The sequence below is a fragment of the Myodes glareolus genome, chromosome 9 (assembly GCF_982192425.1).
Source record: "Myodes glareolus chromosome 9, mMyoGla1.1, whole genome shotgun sequence".
Classification (NCBI taxonomy): Eukaryota; Metazoa; Chordata; class Mammalia; order Rodentia; family Cricetidae; genus Myodes; species Myodes glareolus.
The window spans coordinates 77,740,426-77,759,029 of NC_142034.1; the positions used below are offsets into that span (position 1 = coordinate 77,740,426).

Consider the following 18,604-nt stretch of genomic DNA (forward strand, 5'->3'; position numbering starts at 1 on the left):
CCACCATTTTCACTAGGTGTGCTCTGTCTCCTTTAGATTTTAAACTCCTTAATAACACACACACACACACACACACACACACACACACACACACACCTCCATTCTAACACAAAACGGATGCTAGAAGGTTGTTTGCACAGAGCTACAAGTTCATCCTGACTACACGAAGAAAAGGAAATGACAGCACCAAAACCCAGCTCTAATCAAGGAGTCTTAGTACACTTCAGCAGTGCTGGATATGGAACCCAGGGCCTCGCCCATGCTAGTCAAATGCTCTACCACTGAGCTATATCCCGTTGGTTTTTAAATTAGCTTTCACTTTATTGTCGACAGCTGGCCTCTCCTTGTCCTAACCCACATCATCTGTTTGTTTGCATGGGACATAGTTTAACTAATGGAAATTTTATGTCCTATTAGCATACACACACACACGCATATACACATTTTTGTTGTCTGTAATGACCTTCAACTCCTCCATTTGCTCCATCGACTGCCTGGCTGCTGAGGTCATCAGTGTGTCATCTGACCCCAGGAAGGGTTTAGGAGCTGAAAGTCAGGAACCAGGAACCTCTGGCTTGTGCTGAGGAGAAATATCTCTGCCGGTTCATGGCAAAAAACCTTAGCAGGGAAAAAGCTGTAGCTAGAGGTTCCTGGGAGGAAGATACTTCAAAAGTAGGTGAATCACCTGAGAGTTGAATCTACAGTAGGCAGGCCTGCTGATTCAGGAAGCTCCTAACGTCTGTTCATCCAGGCTTGCCACCACATAGTCTGAGAGAGGGAGACCACGCCGGTTTGGAGCTATTACTCTGTAAGAGCTTGCTAAAGCCCAGGTCATCAGGTTCTCCCTGAAGTTTCTGGTTCAGCTGGCACAGGGTGAGGGCAGAAATCCATATTCCTAACAAGCTCAGCTGGTGTGGTGGCCGCTGGTCTGAAGCACACAGCTTAGAAACAGCCAGGCTGGCACAGGGGTGGATGGGTGCTGTTCTTGTGTTAAAGAATGGAATCCACCACTGATGGAGACATGCCTTTGTCCCCTTGAGAGTGAATCCTGTTGGACTGGGCAATCATCTGCCCAAGAGACCACCCTTTAGGAAGGCAGGTTCACAGGTAGCCATGCTAGAGAGAAGGGAGGAAACGTGATTCATTCCTTTAATGTGTTTCTTCTTTCCCTTCCCAGAATTCCTCCACCTCGCTTACAGAGATGCAGCCAGACAACTCCCTAAATTTGTTCACTTCTCTGATTACCCCAAAATCGTAACTTTCCCTTTGCCTCTATCTCTGTCCTAAGCACCATTTCCCCATCACTTTAGATTTCTCTCTTTCTTTAAAGTGCATCCCTCTGTGAGGCTGTCCATCTATTGGGTGGCTGTCTGCTCGTTGTGTGGCTGGTCTGCATGCTGGCCTAACTCAAAGGCTTTCCATCCTCTCTATCTCCTTCCTCCAGGTGACCATCTAGAGTCACAGCTTTCCTGCTTTAGAGCTTGGGAGCTTGTTTATTTGTTTGTTAGTTTGTTTATTTCAAGAGAGGGTTTCTCTGTGTAGCCCTGGCTGTCCTAGAACTCACTATGTAGACCAGGCTGGCCTCAGATTTACAGAGATCCACCTGCCTCTGCTTCCCAAGTGCTGGGATTAAAGATGTGTATCACCACACTTAGTGAGTTTTTCATAAACAAATATCTAAAACACTAATAAAATTATCTTTCAGCTTCTCTTTTAAGTACATTTCTTAAATTATTTTATTAACTAGACTAAGAACTCTAAAACCCCAGCTTCCCCAGTGACATGTGGCAACTCTAGGGGGAATCACCCTCAAAATTCTGGTAAAAACATTGGATGTGTTTTATAGTTTCTTTGGGTCCTTAAAAAAATGTCAGATGCTCAACTCATACCTTGGGCTACCCACAAAAGAATTTCTTCAGATCCAGGACTGAAAGATTCCCATTTGAAAAAGTTCCTTCTTGACTGCAAGATTTCCCTGACGTGAGGTTAGGGATTACTAGGTGTTGGAGGAGGCTACTTGTTGGTTCCCGGCCACCCATCTAGCTTAGACCCAAAATAATCACACAGAAACTGTATTAATTGAATCACTTCTTGGCCCCTTAGTTCTAGCTTCTTATTGGTGAACTCTTATATTAATTTAACCCATTTCTATTAATCTGTATATCACCACATGGCCATGGTTTACCAGATAAAGTTCCCAGCGAATATGTCCTGTGGCTCCATGGCTTCTCTCTGACTCCACCCTCTTCCTCCCAGCATATAGCCTAGCTTTTCCCGCCTAGTTCTGTTCTGCCCTTGTCATAGGCTCAAAGCAGTTCCTTATTCATTAACCAATAAAAGCGACACGTAGACAGAAGGACCTCTCACACCAACTAGGGTCAAGACTCTCAGAGGTCATTACTACATCTAAAATGCAGTGGGTGTGAGTGGCTCAGTCTGATTCAGGAATCTCAAGACCACTGTTGGGGAATGATTGACAATAGGCACTGGGAATAGTTAAATGCTGTTTTGGAGCTGCCTCCTGTCCTCTCTCCAGTCAGACAAGTTGATGACTGATGATGGGCGTAGTTTTAGAAGATGGATAGGGAACGGGAGCAGGAGCTAGGATGGGAGGACGGGTACCACTGACTCACACAGTTTGAAAACTGATTACCTAGATTAAGTCATGTGGTCAAACTCTACTTTCCATGTGACAACGCTGAGTCCCGGAACTTGACTTCAGACCTATTTCACACCTTTGTTTCTAGGTGACAGACCTCAGCAGCTTGAGCTAGCCTCGGGATGAATAAAAGAAAACAGAGGTTGCATGGATCTGTAGCTATTGGTTCCTGTTTCTTCTGCTCCACACAACAGGATGAACTGCAATGAACAAATGCCCCAGTGAGAGGGTTGGGCATGGGTTCCTACCAACTGGATCATGCCAGATCCAGTGACAGATCTATAGGCTGCACCATGAGACTAATGTTGTTTGCTTTGTGTGTGTGTGTTTTATTTTATAATGTGTGTGTCTAAGCATGGTGTGTGCTATATGGCACATGTGTGGACATCAGAAGACAACTTGCAAGGATAGGCCCTTTCTTTCCACCATATAGGTGCTAGAGATCAAACTTGGCAGCAAACTCCTTCCCAGTTGATCCATCTTACCATCTCTGTTTGCCTCTACAAGTACTGTTCTTTAAAGGAGTAGAAATGCAAAGACAAGTTAGATAAGAGATAGGCTTATTCTTTTAATGATACTTTTACCATGAGCATAAGGAAAGTCTAAGAAATGTCTTTCAGATCTAGCTCGCTTTCCATAGTAGCCATCCCGAAGCATACTCGCTCAGACGTACGTTTTCTTACATTCATTCAATCAATAGCTATTTGCTTTTATTTCTCTCTCGGGGTTCCTCACACTAGTAATTATTACAGTTTTAAGACAAACCTGTTCTTCCTGGGCTGCAATTACAATGAATTATAGTTATACGAATTACTTGGACAGCTTCAGTGTTTCGTCTGCTCAAAATCCTTGTCATCTGATACCCTCACCCTGATGGGCACTTGGCTGCTTCCAAAATTCAGTTTTACTGGCAAGAGTTCAGATGGCACTGTGGTCTGCTTTAAGGACACTCAGATATGAAGAGACATTCAGATCATAAAAGAAGTCGGGAGTTTTAGAAGCAAGTCAAACTTGCAGTGTTATTCTGTGGTGTTACCTGCATCCCAAATGAAGTCCTGGGCTGCTCATACTACACCCACCGGGGCCACTGAACTCAGAAAGCTGGCAGAGAAAGGGAGATGCCGGCATGTGTAAGAGGAAAGCACCTGAGGTAGGAAAGGCAACTCAGATACCAGGAAGAAGCCAGCCAGATCAAATGAGCTCTGATAAATGGAGTTCAGCTACGACCAACAGGCCGATGCTGTCTGCTAAAAGAGATTTTGCTTTGGGAATGTCTAACTTCCTCTCCTGTTGGGAGACTGAAGGGACTCCCGTGGCTGTGGCAATGAGTTCGCTACTGAGCGTAGCATGCCCAGTGGAGAAAGTATCACCTAGCCACAGCAGACGAAAGAGACAACGAAAGCACTAGACAGGGAAGATGTGTCTCTAAAGCACCTTCATGCGGGAAGATAAAGTGAGACTGGACCCATAGCATCAGTGAAAAAAAAAAAAAACAGTGAGACTTTAAAAGAAAATTGCAATATTCCCAAACTTATTTTGACAATTCAAATGTCATCCCCCGTGCTTAATATTAAGAAAAGGTGACAAGTTAGAGAGTAAAGATTCCATCTTCGTCATCCCTCCCACGGGACATGTCATTGAGCACACTTTCGTAATCTTCAGTGTTGTCTGGCCTGTAAAGAGAGAAAAGGGCTGGTCAAAAATCAGAAGAGGCAAGATCAAAGGACCTGCTAAGCTATAGCACCCCTAGCCCAGGCTGAGGACACCAGACTGAGACTCCATCCTACCCAAGCCTCCTGTTTTACAGGTATAGCGCACAGAGGGCTTTTGCCAGCCTGTTAACCATAAAGTACAATTTGCTTTGAAAAATATAAAATCCTGATCTAAATGCATTGCTATCCCAAGGGATCTCCACCTCTGAGCTCAGAAAGTCATCTTGCAGAACCTCAGGTTCCCCCACCTAATAAAGCATCATTGTCAATAAATGTTGTGGGGCTGATGCAATTAATTATTGCAATGGTTTATACTAAATCTTTTCATTTATTTCACCGTAATAGCTGTAAACAGAACAAATATTCAAAATCTAACTCCAGCCACTCTTTATATACTCCTAAAAAACAAAAGCAAGAGCCAGGCGTGGTGGTGCACGCCTTTAATCCCAGCACTTGGGAGGCAGAGGAAGGCAACTCTCTGTGAGTTCACGGTCAGCCTAGTCTATAGAGTGAGTTCCAGGAGATGCTCCAAAGTTACAGAGAAACCCTATCTCGGAAAAAGAAAAAAAACATTAATTAATTAATTAATCGAAGTAGTGAAACTTACTGGTCTACGGGGCAAAGGAGCCAAATCCCAGGAATAATGCTGCAAATACGTTATCTAGTTCCCATACTGCCAACCCTCTTCTCAGTGACTCCATACAAACAATGAATGAGTTTTAAAATGAGTCACTGAGTGCTGAAACAGCTTCAAGTCGAGAATACCGTGGCGCACGTCATCTTTCACATGGCCATACTTCCATTAATGCTTTTCGTCGCCCTATTTTGGACACACACGCAATGTTAGTTAACTGAGACAGAGGTTAATGCGAGTTAGAACTCCACAGCCTTTTCTGCCTCTAATGCAACATCTCTCCAGCCCTGTGTTTAATCAGAACACAAGCACAAGCCATTAAACCACTGAGTGGTATCTAATCATGTGTAGCAGCCTGTATAATCATTGCAACAATCGGCCATGCAAGATGAATTACCTCTTGTGTCTCTGCAAACAATTGGCTTCTGTGACTCTCCCTGAAAAGACAAGGCCAGGATGTGAGCAGAGCTGCTCTGAGAACTGCTGGGAGACGCCTACCCCCTTCCAAAGAGACTACACCTGCATTGGCAGGGACAGCCTCCCCTCACCCCGGGTTGATGCTGCTTCTGGCCTTCCATTCAACCCATTCATCTCAAAGGGGCTCCTACTTTGTGAGCTATGGTGTTACATTGTTACATTTTCAATGCATTTTTAATTTAAAATGTTTTTTTTTCACAAAACTTATTTTGATCATTTTTCTTTCCCTTCCCCAGAGCCTCCCCACCTCCCTACACACCCAACATCATATTCATGTTTTCTTCCCCTTCTCTGTCTGCTTCTCTCTGTGTGTGTGTCTCTCTCTTCCTCCTTCCCTCCCGCTCTCCCTCTCTCTCTCAAAACATGAAAAGAAATAACCTGGAACACAAATGAAAATCAAAACAAACACACTAAAGTAAAGAAAACCAATATTTTCTTTGTAAATATTTCTTTACTAAAGTAAAGAAAACATAAAAATAAGCAATAAGACAAGAAATATAAAACAAAACAGAAAGTGCACACACACACACACACACACATACAAAAGGGAGGAAAGAAGGAAGATAGAAGAAAGGAAGGAAGGAAGGAAGGAAGGAAGGAAGGAAGGAAGGAAGGAAGGAAGGAAGGAAGGAAAAAAGACAAGGCTTTTTTTGTGTGTGTTGGGCAACTATTCCTGGGCATGGGGTCTGTCTTAGAGTATGGTTGGTCGATCCAGTGATACTCCACTAGAGAAAACTGGTTTTCCCAGTAGACATCAGTTACAAATAGCTTCTGGGTTAGGAATGGGACTTTGTGTCTGTTTCCCTCCTCAGTGCTGGGATTTTGTGCAGCCTAAAATCGTATAGGCCTGTGCGTGCCATGTGCAGGGTCCATGTGCATTCTATCACGGTCCCTGGGAGTTCCTACATGCAGTAAGCCCATTGTGTTTGGAAAACTGTTTCCTGGGCATTATCCACCACCTCTGGCTCTTGTAACCTTCTTGCTACCTCTTCCAAATAGAGGCCTGAGCCCTGAGAAGGGGGGTTTGATAAAGACATCCCAAGTCTGGCACCCTCTGCACATTGTCCAGGTGAGGATCTCTGTTATTTGTGGTCTACTGCAAGAAGGAGCTTCTCCGATGAGGGGTGAAAAACGCTCTGCTCTAAGATATGAACTATCACATTTTTGAGTTATTTAATAACCCACATGACAAGGGCTCACCTGACTATGGGGGGGCATGCATGTCTGTGACTAGACATACATGTGCAGGCTTATACGTGTATGCAGGCATCTGTACACATCTATGAATATGTATGCGGAAGCCAGATGTCAACTTTGAGTTTGGTTCCTCAGGCACTGCCCACCTTGCTCTTTGAGAAAGCGTCTGTTACTGACCTGGAGTTTGTCGATGAGCTAGGCTGACTGACCGGAGAGCCTCAGAGATCCACCTGGGCCGGCCTCCCCAGCACTGGGATTACAAGCAAATGCCACATTGCTTGGTCTTTCTGCATAGGTTCTAAAAATCACACTTAGGTCCTCATGCTTAAGTGGCAAGAACTTTACTGATTAACCTACCTCCCCAGCGCCTCACTTGGGTTTCGAAGTACTTTTTATGAGATAGCCAAGAACCATCTAAAACAGCAGCTATGGCTTCACATAAGTGCTAATGGCAAGTCTCCAGGAAGTTCCGGATAGCTTCTGCAGTACTCTCCAAGGACAGATTCAATGGCGAATAATCTCATCTTGTGGCTGGCTTCTGTGAAGCCCCAATTCTCCTCTGTTTTACAGCAGCACTGGGTGCCGTGTCCCTGTACTTTATGTGAAAACCATAATGCTTGCTTCACAGCTCCTTTTTGAAGGATTTACAGTCTTCTTTTTGAGGTGGGGAAGGTGTAAATCACAGGCCAGCTTCAGAATTTAATGAAAACTTTGGATCCCATTCCCTGAAGAATGTAGGCGGGGAACCATGAAGGCCATCTGTGGTCCCTAAGCACGCTGGCTTTAAAGGTGCACACTTTTACGCCTGTGACACTCCTTGGAAATATAAGACAGGACAGCAGGGGTGTTTCAAACTGTAAGAAAGGAGTAAGAGTGCTGGAAAGATGGGTCAGGAGCTAGGAGCACAGGATACGTTTCCAGAGGGCCCAGGTTCAATTCCCAGCACAGACATGACCGTTCACAATTGCCTGTAACTCCAGTTCCAACAGAACTGATGCCCCCTTTTGATTTCTGGGGGCACCAGGCACACGTGGTATATGGACATATACGTAGGTAAAACACCCCACACATAAAAACAAAGAAACAATTGATTTTATAAAGAGAATAGCCAGCCTATGATGACACACGCCTTTGATCGCAGCTCTTAGGAGGCAAAGGCAGGCGGATCTCTGGGTTGAAGGCTAGCCTGGTCCACAGAGTGAGTTCCAGAACAGCCAGGGCTACAAAGAGAAACCCTGTGTCAAAAACTGAATGGGGGGGGGGCAACAATAGTTGTTTCAACATAAGCCAATAACAATGAACAAATTAGGCACAACTTGTGTATGGTATCTGTATCCTATTAATGAATGTGCTTTTGGTCTCATTTTTTTTTCCATTATTAAAATGTCAGCTTTACCAGGAGGACAATGCACAGAGCCATTTGGTTGTGATGAGTTTCCCTGTCACCCATGACTGGGGTGAGGACAGTGAGAGAACTGATCCTCTTCCAGGATAAAAGGAAAAAGCAGGAAACAGAACTATCTACCGCCCCTCCCTGGACCCTCCTGGGTCACGGCCACTCTGCAGTCCACCCACAAATGGTCAGCCCTGCAGGTCCATCACATCTGGACCTGCCCACCTTACCTCGAAGGAGAAATCCCAGAAGAGCTGACACCATCAGCACAAACCCCACACAGCAAGCAATGATCAAGATGTTGGTTTGTCTGTCGCTCTGTCAAGATACAGGCAAGGTGATTGGTCCCTCACTGCTGAATGCCATCATCTCTGCAGGATCCCACAGGATACATCTCACCCCAAGAAAGTCTTCCAGTCACCAACGATGTCATATTACATCTATGATATTCTGCCTGGTATGTCTCCAAGTCAAAACAAACTCAAAATTCTAAATCAGGTGTAACATGCCCTCTAAAAATCCAAAGCGTTTTTATCCCCAAATTGTTTACGACTTAGACACCAGGCATCTTGGGCTATTGCACTCAGATGTTAGAAGATTAAAAAAATAATAATAACTATGTTGTGAGCTGTGTTTTCCACTGTCAAATCTCTTTGCTGCGCACTGCCATAAGCTTTTGAGCTCTCCCTAGACCTGCGCACTTCTTTTCATGACTGACTTCAGCTTCTAGACAACAAAATAAAAGGGAAGATGTAGTTCAGTTTCAAGTTTTCTATCAGGGTGGGTCTGAAGGTGTGGCTTGGGAGTCCAGCACATCCAAGTTGTTCCAGGAGACTTGCTGGACCCTTTCCAACGTTATTCTGTAGTGCCGTTTCCCAAGGGGATAGAGATGTGATATCACCAGACAACCCCAGTCATTGGTCATCACACAGAACATGAGCAGGCATGAGACCCATCTCTTTCTCCTTGTGATGGTTAATCTGGTGAACTTCATCGCAGGGAAGGGCACCTAGGAAATTTGAGATGCACACTTCTGGGTGTGTCCATGAGAATGTTTCCAAACAGGATTAACTGAGCAAGGCAAACCTGCCCTAACTGTAGACTGCACCATCCAGTAGATTGAGGAGCTAGATAAAAAGAAAGGTGGGGGTGGGGAGCCAAGAACATGGACATTCTCTCTTCTCCTCCCTTTCTCCCTCTCTTCTTCCTTCTCTCTCTCTCTCTCTCTCTCTCTCTCTCTCTCTCTCTCTCTCTCTCTCTCTTTTTCTCTGCTCCTGGGCTGCCATGATGTGAGATGTTCAGCCCCACCATGCTCTCTATGCCATGATGAAAGGAAGCATCTAAACCCTGAACAGAAGGATGCTCTCATCCTCTAAACTGTTTATTTTTGGCATTCTGGTAGGGCAACAACAGCAACAAAGCTAACTAGCTTCATTTCTCTTCCTGGTTTTATAATAAATAATCTTTAAGAAGCAACTTAAGGGAGAAAGGGTATCTTCCGGCTCACAGTTCCTGGGTACTGCCCATCACGGCAGGGAAATCAAAGTGGTAGAAGCTCGAAGCAGCTGGTCACATCACATTCACACCCAGAAGCAGAGAGCTTTGAATGTAGGCTGCCAATCTGCTCCCTTTCTCCACTTACACAGCCCAGGGATGATGCTCCCCACAGTAGGTGAGTTTCCTCACCTCAGTTGATATAATCAATATAATCCCTGACAGGTGCATCTGAAGACCTGTCTCATGGGTGATTCTGCCCATCAAGCACCACAGTAACTAAATGCCACAATTAAGTCAAACACATGAGAGTTGCCAAAGTGTGAGTACCACTTTCCTCACTAATTTCATTTGCTTTTGGAAAGATATTGTTAGGTTTTATTTTTTAAAAATGCTACTTGTGTGGCTATGTAGTGAGTTTGCTATCTTTGGTCTTAAAATCAATACATATTTTTAAAAATATTCCAGTGTTAACTTTTAGGAATTTAAAGGACTGATGCATTGAGCTAGCACTGCAGTCATCTTAAGAGGACACTCCCACCTCCCTCAGGCCAGCGGCACTGTGTCCTTCCTCCCTTCCTGTCTCATCCTCTAGCATCCGGAAGCCCAGAATCAGCCAGAAACAGAAGCAAAGACACGACTGTCTCCAGGAAAGCCTGCCTTCACAGAGATCTGTGATGCCTACAGCTCTTACTCGAAGCTACTTTAATGATTTTTGCAATTAAACATAAATAAAAGGAAACCTCGAAAGAACAAGAACAATGGTGGAAACAGGTGTTGGCACCGCAGTTCCATCAATAACCCTGGCTTCCACACCAGGGACACGTAATGATTTTGCATGCTTTCGTCAATATTTTTCTTTTTGCTTTCAGAGCATCTGTGTATGTTGAAGTAGCAATTGATAGCACTCAGGAGGCAGAGGCAGGTGGATCTCTGTGAGTTCGAGGCCAGCCTGGTCTACAGAGAATGTGTTCCAGGACAGCCAGGGCTACATAGAGAATCCCTGTCTCAAAAACAAAACAAAACAAACAAACAAACAAAAACAAGCAATAGAACTTCTGCCAAGGGTACAGTTTACAAAACTCTGACCATGACATCATAGTTACTATGCATTTGCCACTTAGCAACATTCTATTCCACCAAGCCTGTCCATGAAAATCTCTGGTGTGGCGATACACAGATTAATAGAAATGGGTTAAATTAAGATGTAAGAGTTAACCACTAAGAAACTAGAGCTAATGGGCTAAGCAGTGTTTTAATGAATACAGTTTCTGTGTGATTATTTCAGGTGTAAGCTAGCCAGGCGACTGGGACAGAGGGCCCGCCTCTCCTTGTAACAAACCTCTGCTGGGAAATTCTAAAATCAAAGTCAAATGCCTCGTACTTTGTAGATCCTTTTACCTGATTTGATGCAACCTTTCCCCAAAAAGGCTCACTTCCCGTGACCGCTGGGGAGGAAAAGAGAGGAAAATAGTTAGACTTCCTGTGGGAGAATTAAAAGTCCCTGCAGAAATAAGTATCCAAGGCCACCTGCTAAGCCAGATGATATAATTAATTCTGTAACAGCATCTTTCTGTTTGTATCAGGGATTTATGCAGATTTGCTTTGAAATGGCTCTCCTCAAACACCACCTGCTCTCCCATGTGACCCCAGGGGAACAAAACATCTGCATGCTACAGATGGGTGAAAGGTGACAGAGAATCAGCATTTGCCTTCAGTTCTTTTTTTCCTCCTTCTTCTAAAATGGTTATGACTTTTTTAAAATGAGATTTATTTTTATCTTATGTGTATGTGTGAATGCCTGCATGTATGTATGTGCACAACATATGTCTCTGGAGCTCATGGAGGCCAGAAGGAGGCATCAGACCCCCTAGAACTGGAGTTCCAGACAGTCATTAGCTGCTCGGTATGGGTGCTGGGAACTAAAACCTGGGTCCTCTGCAACAGCAAGTGGCCTTAACAACTGAGTTATCTCTCCAACCCCTTAAATATTACATCTTAAATATTGCATTTTATGTAGTGTGTGTGTGCATGGGAGGAGGGGAGGTGTGCAGGTGCACACACACACACACACACACACACACACACACACACACACGCAAACCTGTTTGTGTGAGTACCCAGGTACATGTGAATGGCAGAAGATGACATGCTTCTCTCCTTTCACCATGTTGGTTCTGAGTTTTCAACTCAGGTTGTCAGGCTGGATAGCAAGTACTTTTACCCATATATCATCTCGACAGCCCTGGCTCTGATTTTTCTAGAAGCCCCAACCATGTGTTCAAAACTCTTATCTAGCAATGAAAATTACCCATGTCTCAGTTAACAAATATTTACTAAGAATTTAATAGCATCCACTAATGTGGGAGTCCTCTCTGTATGCTCTGAATACCATTGGTTAATAAAGAAGCTATTTGGGGCCTGTGATGGGATAGAGTAGAGCTAGGCAGGGAAACTAAACTGAATGCTGGGAGAAAGAAGGCAGAGTCAGAGAGAAGCCATGTAGCCCTGCTGGAGACAGATGCCGGAACTTTACCCGATAAGCCACAGCCTTGTGGCGATATACAGATTAGTAGAAATGGATTAAATTAATATGTAAGAGCTAGTCAAAAAGAAACTAGAGCTAATGGGCCAAGCAGTGATTTAATTAATACAGTTTCTTTGTGGTTATTTAGGGGCTGAGCAGCCAGGAACAAACAAGCAGCTTCCCTATAATAATCCACCCGGCTAGTTATACCCTCGACCTATTAGAACTCACTACATAATGCATAAAAAAATTAAACTTGAACAATAACATAGCAGCATTTTGGTCAATGATGAATACCACACACAACAAGGGTACTATGATTTATAATGGAGTCAAAAGACTCTATCATTTAAAATGTCTAGGCCAGAAGAAGGTCACTGCAAAAGGCATTGTTCCCCAGTCTGCTGCTGCTGCAAACCTACTGTGCCACCAACTGTACGGACATACAGCAAAGGCAATTGTGTACTTGATCACAGATGGCTGCCATGGGCTATTCACTTTCCCATACCTTTTACTGTTAGATCACAGGTTTTCTATTCAGAAAAATACATTTACTGTACTACAACACACCCTGTTTCTCTAGCAGCAGCTTCAGATATCCTGTGCTTACCATTATGAGTTTGTTTGATTTGATATCCTGTTTTCTTTCTCCTAAACTATACTGTATGTGTGTGTGCACATGTATGCATACACATAAGAGATATACATACATACGCCACTTATATGCCATGTACATGTGCGCATGATGCATACACATATTTTGTAACTGAGGCATGCAGTAAGTTACAGCATTTAGGATGCTGCAATCCCACTCCGTGATGGTATCCCAAGCGTCACCTCACTTTAAGACACCACTAAGCATGAGGATACAGACTGTTCTGAAGGGTCAGAAAAGCTTCTATGAAAGAAGACATCAAAGCTGAAACAAGCAAACAAACAAAAAAAAATCATAACCATTAGCTAACGTCCAAGGGAACCATCCTCCATGAATTCTCAAGTCCTAAGCACCAACTGCTTAAAATGCCGAGGTGACTGCACCTTAGACCTTATGCCCCTTGGGATGTTGACGGTATGCTGGAGGCCAGAGGCCAGAAGATTGTTTCAGCCTACCAGCCCAAGAGCAAGAAGGGATGTGCAGAAACTATTGAGGAAGGTAGGCCTAGGCAAGACACTCAGCTCAAGGATCAAAGTTCAACAATGAGAATCCACCCTGCTGGCACAGAGTCCCCATCTGCCTGTTCAGGATGACCTAGCACGTACTTGGTAGTCAACAAATGTTTGTCAAATTGGCCATAAAAGGATGCAAGGCTGTGCAAGAACTGGTTGGGCAAGGAAAGGCAGTGGGGGCGTTGCAGACAGATGGAACACAATCAGTCAAGCCACGGGGACATAAAACAGCATGGTGCCCTTGCTGACATGCAAGTAGCTGTGGAGTCAGAGCATGGGGGACAGAAGTCGCCAGAGATTACCTAATGTGTGGGACCAGGCTGTGGAGGACTTTATTTTAACATGCTAAGATTTCACTGGGTTCTCAGGCCATTAAAAGTCACAGAGATGTTAATGCTGGGTGGGGCTTCATCAGGACAAGGGAACAGTCCGGAGGAGCCTCATCTGATTCTGGATCTGAAGTCCTGTGCTGGTAGATAGAGAAAGTAAGGGACAGGTTGCAGAAACGTTTGGTGGGGGATAGGAAAAATAGAACACGGAGCTTAAATGTGGGCTATTGAAAAACAAGAGCCTTAAGTAATTCCAGATTTCCACGGGAGACACAGGACCACCAGCTGCCTATTGATGAAGATTCTGAAGAGGAAAGGATAGAGGTAGCTTTCTCAGAGAGACAGGTTATGAGACACAGTCAGAACCACTGTGTTTCCTATACCAGTGGGACACACACACCTTGTCTGTGCCATTAAACAGCTGATCTATTGGAATCTGAATCAATTTTGTAAAAGCGGTACAGCCAGAGATACTGTACTCTGGGGAAATCTTCAGTATCCAGCAAGCAGTTCAAGTCTTCAGAATGTATCTCCCATGAGAAAGGGGGAAATCCTGAGAAATATCAGGCTTAGGAAGTGAGCTAGGGAGGTAGAAGAGGGGAAAAAAGGCAAAGAAATAGAAAAGACCAACAGGAATACTAAAAAGTAAAAGCTGTGCAGAAGCCAGAGCAGAGAAAAGCATCCAAGAAGAACGCAATAATAAAAGCAATAATAATAAATGCAATAATGATAAAAATAAGACTCTATGATAAAAATAACAGCACGTAAAAAAACAGAGAGCTGGTGAGATGGCTGAGTGGGTAAGGACACTCACTCTGCAAGCCTGAGAATCTGAGTTCAAATCTCCAAGGCATATCTGTAACCCCCAGGATTGGAGGAGTGGTAGACACAGGTAGATAGAAGAGCTAGCTGGCCAACCAGGCAGCCTGGCAGACCCAGTGGGCTTTCTGTTCAGTGAGGGACCCTGCCTCAAGGAAGTAAGGTGGGGAGCAACAGAATACCAGCCATCACCTGCTTTGATCCCCATTTTTATGAATGCACAGATGCTTGCACCCATGTAGTCACACGCATGTACAGAGAACACGTGGAGAGGGGCTCTGAATATTAAAGTATTCACCCTAAAAGTCACTGAAATCGATCTCTTGTATTTTCTCGCAAGCTTTCTAGTACTCGAGACCGGAGGAGAAGGTTTTGTATCACTCGTTAATTGGTATCAGAGAGCCTATTTGTTCTTTGGGGAAACTGGGTTGTTGAATTCCCGGGAACATAACAACGCAAGGAGGAAAGTCTGTGTGTTTTCCTCCCTGTGCCGTTTGTTTTCTCTTCTTCTCTCCCACTGCTGGAGACTGCAGGTAAGAATTCAAAACTCCGACCGTTGTTCTGCCAAATCCTATTGTACTGCAATCATCCATGATGGATCGGCTTGAAATTGAGGCCATCACACGGAAAGCCCGGCTGGGGTCAGTTTTATCAGAGCTAATCTGTTTTAAATTGGAATGGTCTAACATAAGAGACATTTTGCAAACACCAGCGCTGGGGTATGATACCAAACAGAACCCTCCACACCACACACACACACACACACACACACCACACTTTCATAAAATGTGAGAGGTCACATGGGCCATCCTCCAAAGGCCACCGTGTTGCGCATGAAGCAGGAACAGGATGCAGATCAGTGGCTACTTTCTTCCCTGTGAAATGCAGCCACACCAACCCTCTGGGATGGAGCTGGTGTCAGGTCCAAAGGAAACTCCATTTCTCCAATTCCAAAAGACAGGAGGGACAAATGGCTGGCTGTGGTGCCTGTTAGCGTACCTGCGTGCATGCTGGTCTCCTCCAGTGTCGCAGGTATGAATTACACATTTCAAAGTCCATGCTAGCATCCTAAGTCTTCTCATCACCTCCTCTACCATAAACCTCTACTTGCTCATGGGCTCCTGCTCCCCAACCCAATCCCCATTACTCATTCTCCTTATAACCCTATGAATCTCTCTCTCTCTCTCTCTCTCTCTCTCTCTCTCTCTCTCTCTCTCTCTCTGTGTGTGTGTGTGTGTGTGTGTGTGTGTGTGTGTGTGTGTGTGTGTGTATCTGTCCTCAGTCCCCCCCCCCATTCTGCTCCTGCTTCTCTCAGGACCGGTTCCAATCTGCTGGCCATGTTCAGTCTTTTTTCTCTGTCTGCTCTGGACTCTTCAAGATGCCTCTGGTTGTTCTCTCTCTCATGTCTACAATAAAAACCTTCCCTCTTAATCCTACCATGGAGCAGTCATATCATCCGTTTATACAGCTGGACCCACCAATACTGCTGGTTCCCATGTGACCTGTTCCCAGACCTTCAGGTTCTGAAGGCCCTGAGCTCTGTATAGGTACTGCAGAACAGGAGTCTTCCAGACCTTGCTAGTAAACTAATTCTGCAAGAGGGAACTGGTAGTGGGTTGAAGAGTGCCCCTCCTCCAGGAAAATATCCACTAGAATCTCAAGATCTGATTTTCATAATTAGAACCTTTCCTGCCTAACACTGTACACAAATGCCAACACACATTACACCAAAGATTGAAATGTAAGATATGAAATTACTAGAAGAAAATACAGGGGAAATACTTCAGGATAAAGATGTTTTGGCCCCCAGTGCACATGTCACAGAGCAGAAAAAGAAAAACTTAAGACCAAACAAAAAAAAAAGCTTGTGGTGTACAACAAAGAAATCAAATGGGAGAAAACTTATGTGAGGATGGACTGGTTTCTAAGGTAAAGGGAACTCAAGCAACTCAATAGCAAATATAAGAGGATCTGTGGATGCACCTCTTAAAGGAGAATGCACACATTTCAACGGGTATGGGGAAATATTCATTCCTATTCAGGGAAACACAGAACCAGACCCAGTGAAATCTTACCTCTCTCCGGCTGGGATCCAAAAGAGGGAAAGAAAGTAGTGGGAAGTCAAGGGAAGGAGAGTTCTTACATGCTGTTGGTGGGTCAGCAACTCTGCTTTGTTTGAGTTCCTTTTACCTTAGATACCAATCTGGCATCACATAACCGTGGTCGAAAGTTTTCCCCCATTTGCTTTTCTTTGCTGCACAGGAACTTTTTCGTTTGGTGTCAAATGACTCATCTGTGGGCAGGGATGTGTGCCTTTAGTTATTGGCTCTTCTTTCTGATTAAAATAGTATGGTGATGATTCACAGGGTAAGTACTGAGCAAGAGCCAATTCTTTCTTGTGTATGGTCTCCTAAGACATAGTTCAAGGCTGAGATGTAATTATGAAAGCTGATGCTAATAAAAAGCACTTATCAAGTACTTACTATATGCAAAAGCTGGACTCAGGGCTTGCATGCATGGTAAGGTATTGTATTGTCTAGAACTACAGGGAAGATTTGATTATTCTGTCCACTATATAGAAGAAACAGGTTTGGAGAGACTAAGAAATTCATCAGAGCTTGATACACAGGCCTCTTTGATTCCTTGAACCTGGACTTTTAAACATTTTACTGTATTGCACATGAGATAAAGGTGGGACTCAGTGAAGGTCCTGTTGGCTCACCTACAGCTATTGTGGGATGAAGAGTTGGGTAGTGTTGAAGAGGAGGATGAAGAAAGGCAAAAAGAAGACTCCCTCTTCCTCTCTCATGTCAAGGGATTAACATTTGAGAGAGAAGAAAAGCTAGCTAAGGGGACAGAGAGAAAGTTGCCAAAACTTGAGTGACCTACAGAGAGCAGAAGATTAGAGTCAGTGTTCTGGAACTTGTGGGCCACAACCGGTGCCTCACCAAGCCAGGGTCAGTTCTTGCATCCTCCCCCAGAAGTCAATTTCAAGAGCCAAATTAATAGCAAGAAGCAGAAAATGCAGCCACATTTGGGGAGACTAAGAGAGACCCAATGACCCCCCTTCCCTTTTGAGTCCATCGTCAGGATCCTAAAGTGAAGGTTTTAATCCAAGGCAAGAAATAAGATTAACTAAGTTCACATGTGGTCCCTGACACCACCCCCCACCCTGGTCTCAGCCCAACCCAAGTCATCCCTGAAAGGTCACCTCGCAATTGTGAACTGCTCAATGTAGGTGCTGGGTCCTCTGGAAGAGTAGCAAATGCTCTTAGCCCCCAGTGCACCTTTACTTAGTCTTTCTAGAAAAACAAAAACAACAGCAACAAAACAACATCAACAAAACCAAAACACAGTGGAGGGTGGTTATTGATACGTAAGCCTGTCAGCACCCTCAAAGCGTGTGACACCTTTGACTAAAGTGACCATGATCACTAGTTGCTTTGCTTTATTTTGCTTTAAGACAGGGTCTCATATCTCTCAGGCTGGCCTTGAAGTCACTATGTAACTGAGGACTACCTGAACTTCCTCCTGTCCTGACTCCCTGAGTGTGGAGATTTGAAGAACGAATCCCAATGTCTTGTTTACGTGGAGATGGAGACTGAGCCCAGGGTTTTGTGCCTGCTAGTCAAACATTCTACCAAGTGAGCTACAGCCTCAGTCCCAACGTACTCATTTTTACATACCCTTTGTCGTTTACAAAGCGGGAACTCAAGATAACATTTCCTATTTTCATGTGTCTAAACCAAATGTAGAAGTATAAGACGAAGATTTGAAATTCTACCTCTAGTTGTGCCTTCCTCTGAGAATCCTTTAACCTAATGAAAAAAGGAAGCTTGCTTTGGAAGGTGAAGTTTGGCTGGCTTTGCCGAGAAAGTTACTGTAAGAGAAGAAGAAAGAAGAAACATTTCTCCCAAACACGCTCACTATCCACACTCTGCCTCTGGAGCCAAGATTAGGAAAACAAGAATCATGAGCAAAGAAAAATGTCATATTGCTGATGGCGGCTGTAATAGACCGACCTCCATTCTCAGTCTAGCTGAGCCCACACTGCGTTGACCTCACCTGGTGATAGGTGCACATTGAGATCAAGCTGGGCCCTGCTCTGAGTTACTTTGTATTGTGTAAAACAGTATTTTTCAGTCAGTGCCATGCTCTGGGAGACTACACTTTGCCAGCGGCATTTGACTCGATCT

At 44.3% G+C, this 18,604-nt stretch overlaps 1 protein-coding gene across 1 annotated transcript in view; it reads right to left on the reverse strand.

Annotated features, from left to right (window-relative positions):
• Positions 1-3,207: 3,207 nt before the first annotated feature.
• The window catches only part of LOC125401619 (T-cell immunoglobulin and mucin domain-containing protein 4-like), a 29,958-nt gene continuing 14,561 nt past the window's right edge, over positions 3,208-18,604 (reverse strand). The window contains exons 6-9 of the mRNA XM_048435923.3: positions 10,968-11,014; positions 8,303-8,390; positions 5,403-5,442; positions 3,208-4,332 (exon numbers count right to left, since the gene is read on the reverse strand). Coding sequence (XP_048291880.3) covers positions 4,248-4,332; positions 5,403-5,442; positions 8,303-8,390; positions 10,968-11,014 — 260 coding nt within the window. The 3' untranslated portion in view covers positions 3,208-4,247. The remainder of the gene's footprint in view (positions 4,333-5,402; positions 5,443-8,302; positions 8,391-10,967; positions 11,015-18,604) is intronic.